Source organism: Aplidium turbinatum, chromosome 18 (assembly GCF_918807975.1).
Source record: "Aplidium turbinatum chromosome 18, kaAplTurb1.1, whole genome shotgun sequence".
Taxonomy (NCBI): Eukaryota; Metazoa; Chordata; class Ascidiacea; order Aplousobranchia; family Polyclinidae; genus Aplidium; species Aplidium turbinatum.
In genome coordinates this window covers 10,813,167-10,823,867 of record NC_137489.1, presented here as the reverse complement: position 1 = coordinate 10,823,867, position 10,701 = coordinate 10,813,167, and the positions used below count along the sequence as shown (strand labels likewise).

The 10,701-nt window shown below is 39.3% G+C and overlaps 1 protein-coding gene across 1 annotated transcript; it reads left to right on the top strand.

Annotated features, from left to right (window-relative positions):
- Positions 1-2,156: 2,156 nt before the first annotated feature.
- LOC145787818 (uncharacterized) lies at positions 2,157-10,250 on the top strand. Its single transcript, XM_082599652.1, has 6 exons — positions 2,157-2,290; positions 2,534-2,706; positions 7,607-7,721; positions 8,405-8,543; positions 8,924-9,103; positions 9,625-10,250. Exons 1-6 carry the CDS (start codon positions 2,233-2,235, stop codon positions 9,992-9,994), a joined length of 1,035 nt encoding a protein of 344 aa, XP_082455778.1. The 5' UTR covers positions 2,157-2,232; the 3' UTR covers positions 9,995-10,250.
- The last annotated feature ends 451 nt before the right edge of the window (positions 10,251-10,701 follow it).

Genomic DNA, 10,701 nt, shown 5'->3' with positions numbered 1-10,701 from the left:
TTTTAAGACAGAGAGAAATATTTTTGATAACGAACTAATACAAGAACTTCAACATTCGATTGTGAAATATCTGTGGGCAGTTATCAATTTTAGATCACCTTCAGTAGAAGAATCACATTAAAAATAAACATCAATTGAGAAAATGCAAAATAATGTAAAAGAATCAAAATGACATAAACCGATTGTTGCTGACAGTAATCAAAATTAAACTTCTGATTTTGTTGTGCTATCTCACTTCAAGTGATTGATTATGGTAATCTAGCAATATGGCAATATTCAGAAATATGAAGAGTCAGTAGTATAGCCAGTGTGATCTATGAAAACATCCCCCTTTGAGCTGTGTGCGACATCACAGTTGTTTCTTGTTGTGATGTCACAATGACTCAAATAAATTTACAACCCCCCTCTGGCTACTCTGTTCAAGACAATGGCATATTATCTAATACTAAAAACAAAAAAGCCAATAAATTACAAGTTGAGTAAAAACAAACAAGCTTTTAAAACATTATGTCATTACATAAATGATCTGTGCTGGCGTTCCTTATGCTCGTGCTAGATTGTGACTAGCTAAAGCACTTGGCTATTAAAAAATTCTCCAGAAGCATCTATTCATCTTGTACGTCCTCACTTTGTAGAAGTTGTGGTTAAACGTGAACCTACAAACCGCAAATGAGATAAGATTCTTCTCGTTAGAATTATGAGCTTGCAAATTCTTCTCCGCTTTTTTCTTTTCTTTTCTCTCTTTTATTCTCTACATTAATTGCTAATGAGCTCACCCTGCGGCTCAGTGTATCTAATCGAGTGTGAAGCCTGAGCGTACTTAAGCCAGGGCGACAACTCAACTTCACCACAAAAAAGCTCAGTTTCTCTAGCAAGTTCAGCGTATAGGTGAACATCAAACATAAATCGCTTGCAAGGTAATTTGGCTGTTGACAAGTAAATCAGTGGCACAAAATTGTGCTGAGTAAAGTCAATAACGAAGTGCGATTGTTGAAGTTAGTGGTAAATCATAAAAACTACAGGAAAATAATACAGAAGCCATTATTGCATTGCGCTTGACCTTGCAGTGCCACAGCACATTTACGTGCTAGGTTTGAAGTGCCCTTTGTCGAAGCATTGCGTGAGAATGCAATCCTGTGGGATGTTCTGTTGAATAGCAATTGCGGAAAATCTTGGAAGTAGGCTACTGTACTTAGGAGAGCCTTGTTGCAATCATTTCCCCATTATCCGTCATCAATGAGCAAAAACAGATGCATTACATTACAGATACATTACATTACATTACAGATGTAATGCAACAATGCATTACATCCAGTAGCATTGACAGAGGGGGGAGGAGGTTTAAGGGGCAATACTTATTTGATGTATTTATCTCTTTTATCATTTTGACTCTTTTCCGAACAGCAATAAAGGGACAAAATACAAATGAAAGGATTAGCCTACTTGTGAACTTCCAAATCAACGTGATACTAATATTCTACTCGTTTCTTTGAAACTTACTGACTAGGAGACAACGCATCAGCTGATAAAGTTTATGAAAGAGCTGCCTTTTTGAAAAATATGGCAAAGTATATGCATAAACACAAACAGCCAACAACAATAGCCTACTTCACTCCAGCACATAATGATATTTAAAAATTCATCCACTGAAAAACAGAATCTTTTGCTGGGAAAAATATCTTCCGGGTGGGAAATATTTGAAATTGTACTGTTGTGAGCGTAACCTATCAGAATTGTCTTAATTCCAACACAACAATTTAACACCTGAATAATACAGCTCTTGAACAATTGGCTGTGACATATGATACGGCGGTGATCTTCGTTTCTTTCATGGAAATTCGTTGTTCAGTTTCTTTCACGTAAACGAAAAAGTAATACAGAAAAATGTTGTATAGACGTTGAACAAATTAAAAAAGCTGTTTTTAAACTTGGGTAACGCTGCAAAAGGCAACGGTGTTTGTGTTAGATAGGCTATAATAAAAGTTTTAAAGAGTTTTTTTGTTGACTTCTGCTTTCCGGCCTGCTTGGTAAATCCCAGTGATTTTACGTTTATCATACATTGCGAGTACAAAGAGGGCGATCATTTTTACTTAGTGTTTGTTTGGAATTTATGAACCTTGCGATATTTATGTGAAAGTAAAAATCTTCTATTTTTCAGAACTCCTGTGAAAGGGTCTTTAACGATTTGTATAAATACTAATTTATTTATTTTGCATATACATAACAAACTACATGAGAATGAACTCCAAGAACCTCTATTTCTTTTTGGCAATTTCAGCTTTTATATTAGGTAAGAAAATGTCACCAAGTTTTAAATTTCTGTCAATCAAACACTTGCTGGTTTTGACTAACGAAAGCTTGAATAACACAAAGATTGTCGCTTTTATGCTTTTGATAATTAATTTCTTATCTGCTTATCATGCCTAAGATGAAACCTTGGTGTAAATTAAGAATAAGAAAACATTTCTACCATGAATCTCTCCCATTCAAAGCTTTAATTTAGAAATGTTCAACTTAACATATTTGTTGACAGTATGTTTTTCGATGGTATCATCAAAATCAACAAATGTGAAAAAAGATGGTTGCAGCAAGAAGCGATTGTGCAAATATGGAGGCAAGTGTGATTCCTCTGGCACATGCCGATGCAATTTTGACTGCAGTCCCTTGTTGTGGGAAACAACCCTCTATTGCGGACCTCAGCGAAAGGTAAAGTTGATACGTATGAACTATTTGGCTGCTTAGTTCTCATGCATCCAGATTAAACTCTTATGTAAGGAAAAATATTGACATTTCATATGTTTTGTAGAACACTTTTTCTTCGCTAGTAGAAGAGTTGAAGGCCCTGCTTTTTACCACCCTTAAATTATGGGCGAATCCAAGTGAGCGATAGGGGCAATCGCCCCCAATAAAATGCAGAAAAGTAACTTTATTCATGGTGTAGGCTATTTGCAAAGTCGGATTAATTTAGACCTACCCATTGTGCTTTGTTGAAATCGCCCCCCTCAGACTACTTGCTGAATCCGTCCCTGCCTTGAACAGTAGCGATGGCTCGGACTAGATGTTGGGGCGGGTGCCGAACAGACATTATATTGTTCACTCAACCAGTTCGTGCAGACCATATGCACATAATAGTCAGGTTCGTTATGTAATTTCGTTCAAAATTTTTGGAGATTAGCAAACCTATACATTTTCGGAAAGCTTAGACCATGAGGAATCCGAAAAACGTTGATTACATTTGCAGAGATGTCCCCATGGCCGTCATTTTGAATTTTCAAAATGGCCGCCGCAAAATATATATTTTGATATATCTCGGCTCCTAATAAACTTAGAAACTTTATCAAACATGCTAATTCTATATTTCAACGGTCAAGAAATCTATTAGAAGCATACCTAGATACCAAGCGTTAACTACTTTGCAATTATCCGCCATATTGGTTTTCAAAAAGGCCGCAGAAATTATATTTCGTTACATTACTACTTATATACAGTGTTACGTCGTATTTGTCCGTAATTAAGTATAAAAAATGAAAATAATGAAATGAAAAAGTATTTATTCGTATTTGTTGTCTGCGTACTGGAAAGGCACCACACATGAAACAATCACTGCAGTGTAGCCTATCAGAAAGCAAATGTTCCAGAAGAACTAGTCGCACCAAAGCTCGAACTTACTGCAGGTAAGTTCTTATCAATCCTTCCATATCATGTGCACTTTAAGCCATGTGCCAAGCCAAAACCAGAACTTGACAACAGAGCACGGAGGTTTGAGGTCAACACAACAGGTGTTGCTCAGTCAAATGAACTGACCCAATTAGGGTGGGTCACAGCATCTACTTTGTCCAGAGCAAGAGAAAATGATGAACACAGCAAGATCCCCGGATGGGCAGGATACAAGTCACTCATCTCATCTTGCCAACCACTCACTCACGTTGGTGCACTGCCCCTGCTACCTGAAGTTGCCACGAGTGGCCTACTATGCTAACTGTGATTCTACAAGTATCCCAGCAGAAGACGTTAGTCGTTGGTCAGGGGTACCAAACTGCGATAACCTTCGACATAGCCCTCTACGAAAAGGCAGTATAGTTGCTAGACGCACGGGTCGACCTGAAAAGAGAAATTGTTTCCAGACTGGGTGAGCTGCATGCTGTGATGGCTGCACTAAGAGCTCTCGGAACTTCCATAGAGAAATCTGGGGTTGATGATGCCTGGATCGAAGCCGATGTGTATAGATCTGCGATCACAAGACAAATTCTCAAGTGTGCGCAGGACAAGAGAACTCTTCGTGCACACATCCACACTTACATAGCTTTGTAAAACTGGCCTTGGATCAGTTTTTCACAGAGAAGCCACATCTGAAGATTGTCTGCTCAAGATCAGCAGATAAGGTCCAGGAGGCATGTACATCGTTATCTGATAACAGCAACATTATGATACTCTTGAATCCATCTCGACTGCTCATGACCATCTGGAACGAATCCTTATAGATGAAGACGTGATGCAGCAATCGAAAGCATGGGAAACGGAAAAGTCCTCTAATGCGATGTTCAAGTCAATGATGAACTATGTTCACTGTGTGGAAACGATCTTATTCTTTGTCGAGGCATCCCGGAATGCAGATCTCAATCTTCATTTGCAAGTTGATGAGGAACTGAATAAGCCCTATAGATCGGATAAAGTACAAGCGCATTTGGCCACGGTATATTGCAGATGTGCATGACCTGAAGATCAACCACCCAGAGACTTGGTGCGAACTTCAAGAAGGCAATGTGTCTGTTACCAAGGGTGAGATCCCATTTGTGTCCATTGGTGCAGATCGTGCATCAGAACAGTTCAACAAGATGATGAAAGTCCGCTCTGGACTAATTGGCATTTCTAACAACACGAATGCCCGGCAACGGTTTTTCCTGGCTGCACCAAAGATGTCGCGCCTCTGAGAAAATTTCAAAGAGCAGTTTGGAGACACTTCTTCCAAAAAAAAGTCACCCTGAAGTACAACCAGCCATTGTCAAGAAAGAGCATGAAGCTGTTGACAAGGTAAAAGCTACCATACTGAGTCACGGAAATCCATTCGCAGTTGAAGGTGATGAGTTGTATAACTTCATCACACACGCATGTGTTCCACAAGAAAATGTCAAACTGATCCTGACCGTCGATGAGCAGGGACAACAGCTCTACAAAGAGTATGCTGCAGAACGCATTAATGGTGATGTCAGCTTATGGGCACCAGTTAAGAAGCAGAACAACCCCATGTACATGTCAAGAAACAAGTAGGAAACAGTCAAGGTTCGTGACCAGTCGGTCGATCTGAAAGAAACAAAAGATCCCTCCGGGCGCTTCACGGTCCTATCCAGATCAAGCCGGGACATTGACCAGAAGAATGCTATCAGTAACTATGAGTTCACCCTCACACCGAGAGCACTATTCGCTCCAGATGGATCAGTTCTACCATGCACTGATAAATCAAAGTTCATCCATTGCCTGCAGCATCTGGTTGAAACTGATGAAACAGAGCATGATGCGCATGAACCAGCACCGGGTGGACAGAGAGTTGACACTGCTAATGCAGAACTATTACCATCGGCATCGCACATGAGTCAGAAAATTGCCATTGTCAATAGCACGGTGGTCATCCAGAAGATGACAAAGAATACGGGGCCATCACGACAGTCAAAGATTTTAGCCAGCACTTCAATGACAAGCTCATGACGTTGACAGCAGAGTTTGACGAGATTATTCTTGTGTTCGACACGTACAACTCTGACTCTTTGAAACAGAAAACTAGAGCAAGACGACGAAAAGACAAAGATCCCGTCTAATACCAAATCATGGATGACACTAGAATCAAGCACATATACCACTGAGTAGGTTCCTGTCCCATGACCAAACGAAAGCAGATTTGACACAGTATCTTGCTGAAGAAGTAATCGGATACAACAAGCATTCTCCAAAGCTAGAGATAACTTCAGCGTCAGGCCACACCAGAAGCAATCTTCAAACATCACGTTTGAAGTGAACAATCACGAAGAAGTTGACACCTTGATGATCTGCTTCGCAGCATCACAGCGGAGTCTTGGTGCGCAGTTATTCTTCTTCAGTCTGGACACAGACGTTCTTGTCCTTGCTGTTGCAAACTACGACCAACTCTGCAAACACTCGTCCATTTCCATGCTATCAGGTACACTGGTGATCGCACCAATATGGAGAGCTGTAGGACAAGAGAAGGCAAAAGCATTACCCGTATTCCATACCTTTAGTGGAGCTGATAATGTTGGCAGATTCTTAGGATTGGATAAAACCAAGTGGTTCCAACAGTACTTGAAGGCAGGAATGGAAACAATCAATGCACTAATACATTTACCTGAGGACAGCACACTATCTCCGAATGTTAAAGAAATGCTGGCAGCTTTGTCTGCACGATGTACTGCCCGAAGGGTGTCCACATAAACAACAATCCAGAACTGAGATGGCACCTGTTTTGCAAGAACTTGGCGGAGAATCAAAACTTGCCTCCAACAATTGGTGCATTAGAGGAGCACGTTGAACGCGTGCGAGTTCAGAGTCCTGTCTGCTGGTGCCACACCACTGTCATGTGGCAACAGCTCCTTGATCCACTTCGGCATGGCTACCATCAGCATGAAAGTGGGATTTCACCTATCACCACAAAGAGTCTACCTGCACCACAAGCCATTATTCAGCTAGACCGATGCCAATGCAAAACCAACTGCTCAACCCAGAGATGTTCGTGTCGAAGGAACAACTTGACCTGCACCGACTTGTGCCTGTGTGGGATAGTCTGCGAAAATGACGTTGATTGTAATGCTGAAAATAAGACTCAGGACAGCAGCTGTTGGAAAATGTTTATCCAAAATATGACATAGGCGTGCAGGCTTGCTTCTAATGAAGTTCTTAGTCAACATAACTTAGTACTAGCATGTTATTGTTGAATGAAGTTTATATCTCAACTAGTAAGTAGTAATGTAAAAAAATATAATTTCGGCGGCCATTTTGAAAACCATTATGGCGGATAATTGCAAAGTGGTTAACGCTTGGTATCTAGGTATGTTTCTAATGGATTTCTTGACCCTTAAAACATAGAGTTAGCATGTTTGATAAAGTTTCTAAGTTTATTAGGAGCCGAGATATATCAAAATATGTATTTTGCGGTGGCCATTTTGAAAGTTCAAAATGGCGGCCAAGCGGACATCTCTGCAAATGTAATCAACGTTTTTCGGATTCCTCATGGTCTAAGCTTTCCGAAAATGTATAGGTTTGCTAATCTCCAAAAAATTTGAACGAAACTCTTTTTTTTGACATAGTGAACCTGACTATAATTTGACATGCGACAGATGACATTTTTGTGGTCACTAAATTGCCGAGTTAAGTCTTTAACAGGGTAAACACTAAACAGTTTCGAATTGAAAAATATATTTTTATACCATTGGTATGTAGAACTGCAGCTGCAAGTAGGTCATGAAATACATGAAGTAGCCTACATTTCCATGAATATTAAAAGTTGTAACTGGTTTCGTAGCAATCATTTATAGTTACATGAACAAAAAATAAATTTTAGCTCTATCAAAATTTAATTGTTGGCTACATTTTGTTACAGGATGGAAACCCACGAAAATATTTCATGAATCTTTGTCAAGTTCTTGCATATGCTTGTGAAATCCAAGAAGATGTTCCTATTCTCAAGCTAAATCTCAACTCTGGTCTTTGTGAAGGTAGGCATTTATTTTTTTTAAAGTAGGCCTAATTGGGTTTTGGGTAGTCTTTTGTTGTGAGCTTTATTAATACAATCTTCTCTGATAGCTTGTTAAATATGTATCTGGCACGGGGATCGAAGAACATAAAGTGGTTTAGTTTTCTAGGTGTGCGATTGGCGTACCGGCCAAAACACTCCATCTGCTGCAGCGACCTGCAGATTACAAATACGTCTGCGGTTAAGAAATGCACTGTAAACACAGCTTTTTATTCAGGCGCACCTACTGTAGTAGATGGAATAATTTACAAGCAACTACGTTTTTAAACTCCACTCTATTAATTTCTGTGACCAGGCATATATATCAGCAGCTTAAAGCCTCCACAAGTATTAGAAATTACTAGGGTTGAGCTTTGACAGTTGGCCCTCTCAGTATGAAGATTGCATCCTACAAGTCCTTACAGTCAATAGCTGTCTTACTTCTGTTGAAACGTACTTTCTTTCTAGTTAAGCAAGAGTTAGGTCTTGTAGCTAACACAGGATACCTTATAAATAAAACAGCAACACTAATAACTTGACAATAGTAAAAACGAATTGCTCAGCGCGTAAAACATTTTGGTTTAATTGAAACCGCATAAAAAATGTCAAATAAACAGATTTATTTTCAAAGCACTTCGGCAGTTCTCATATCTTCAAATCTTTCAGATCACATTTCTCCATCCACAAAATTTTGTACTCATCCCAGAGACTACATAGGTCCATGTGGAGGTACAAACTCTTTCGATGGAAACATTGAAGCTGGAATATGCTTGAGCGAAACTCATGGAGGAACAAAGCATTGCTTGTAAGTGGCGTTGAGAGTTTACTTGAAGAACTTCAACCTTGCATAAACTTGTAAATCTCAAGCAAGATCTCATTTGGTTTTTGATGAAATATGAATAAGGTGGGCTTCACGCCAAAATAATGCATTACAGCGTTTTTTTATTTGGTTTTGAATAATAACTCAACTTTGTGCAAACAAAAAGTGATGTCTATGCAGTATGCATATTTCAGTTTAGTTGCCTAGTATAAGACAAGAAAACAAACTGGTTTGCGAAATTTTGTTCTTAAAGTTTTTCTTGCGAAGTAAAATGCTACTCCTTTTGCTTTGTATAACCTACCTATAAGCTTTTGAAGTTTACAAACATGTTCCATGATTTGAAGTCAACGTTTTGATGCTTTTAGGTGTCCAGCTTCCAAAGATGGAAACCATTGTCAAAAAAGACGTGTGACGTCACGGTCTAATCGCAAACCAGAAGAAGATCACGATTCGGACAAAAGTTTCAAGTTTTCCCCAGAGATTCTTACGTTTGCAATAGTTTGCTTCACCGTCTTTGTCGCTTTATCATGCTTGGTAATTTGGAGGTAAGCTTGAAAAAACACTACAAGCTGTCTCATTTTGAAGTAATGTATTTGTTTATATATCTTCTAAAAAAAAATGTTGCAAACATTAACTGTCCGCCACGTTAGCTCAGTGGTTACGCGCCCGGCTCAAGCTCACGCGGCGCAAGTTCGACTCTCGGGGTGTACACTTGAGCAACGCATTTCAGGACTGCTCTCCATTCAGCGGCACCTAGTGAATGGAATAATTCCCAAGCAACAACATTTCAACAATCGGAAAACTTCACTCTGCCAATCTCGGCAACTCGGCCCTGCGTCAAAAACCTCTACAAGTATGCAAAACTACCAGGAATAACCTATCAAGGCTTTGTCAGCCCGAGGATAAAGATTCAAAACCAACCAAGAGGGATGGTTGATAGGTTATTATACTTATGCGTTAACAAGGCAAACGTTGAATAAATTACTATACAGTAATTCCCTGGAGTACGATAACATTTTTAAAGCGTGATTGCATTAATGATTAAATAAACCCCTTGCTGTTACAGATACAAGATTTTAACTAGAAGATTGAGTCAAAGTAATCTCGGAGGAGCGCAGCAAGGGTTATCATCTATGAAAGATGCCTGTGATGAAAAACCAGGAGATACTGGTACGCTTTCGTCTGTTGCGTGTGTAAAACCGAAACAGGAAGTCCAAACAGGTTTACTTTATTGCGGAGAAGAAGCATGTAACAAAGTCGACTCAGTTGTTGTCCATAAGCCAGGCAATCAAAGGCTACGATTGTCTGGTTGCTCTCTTGCCAGTACTGAGTGCAGTTCAGCAATGGACCATTCAAAGCTGTCTGCAGAGGAAGAGCTTCAAACATCGATATCGGATTTAAATTGCAACAATAACAATAACCTACCAAAGCAATAAGTGTAGCATTGTTACAACCTCATAGCATGTCTTCACTTTTTGCCATTTTATTTATAAAAATGTAAAGGCGTTCACAAATTAATTTGTGTTGCCATGTTTTGCTGTTGCTGGTCAATGGTTCATTAATGTTGTTTGTAAATTATTATTTTCAACTTTTAGTCGTCTGTGGTTTAAGATGACAGTCTATGTATTCAACTATGTATGCTTGTCAACATACTGTTTATTGCTGCTGGGCGTCGCTTAATAAAAAGGGAGAAAAGTATTCTCTGAACGCTTATACTTAGCAGTGGCGTACGCAGAAAAGTCTCATGATCGTCAATTAAGACATCACTTCGTTACACTCAACTAGGTACGTTAAATTTTAATCATGGTATTTGTTTTTACACAACGATAGAAAAGAATGTACCCATATGATGACTGCACGGTTGCCAAGATTAGCCTAGAATTCGGATTGAAAACGACAAGTTCGCCCAATTTTATAAGCAGGGGCATGGCCACCTGGAGATGCGGCCTGATTTGTCACATTTTGCAGATTTTGATAACAGCTACTGCTAGTGTTTGACTGACCTTTTCTGATATTTTTTAACTTTTTGCTGTCTCCCAATGATATAAAAGCTTTTTGTTGCCTTGGAGAAGCAGTAGCAAATGAAAAAGAATAAGTTGAAAAACGCTGAATCAGACTGTTATGGAAAAATTAACAGTCTGAC

Excerpts from the sequence above, each read along its gene's own strand:
- LOC145787818 (XM_082599652.1), top strand. The coding sequence starts at position 2,233 with ATGAGAATGAACTCCAAGAACCTCTATTTCTTTTTGGCAATTTCAGCT. Across the intron at positions 2,707-7,606 it reads ATTGCGGACCTCAGCGAAAG|GATGGAAACCCACGAAAATA; the intron begins GTAAAGTTGATA and ends ATTTTGTTACAG. Across the intron at positions 7,722-8,404 it reads CAACTCTGGTCTTTGTGAAG|ATCACATTTCTCCATCCACA; the intron begins GTAGGCATTTAT and ends CAAATCTTTCAG.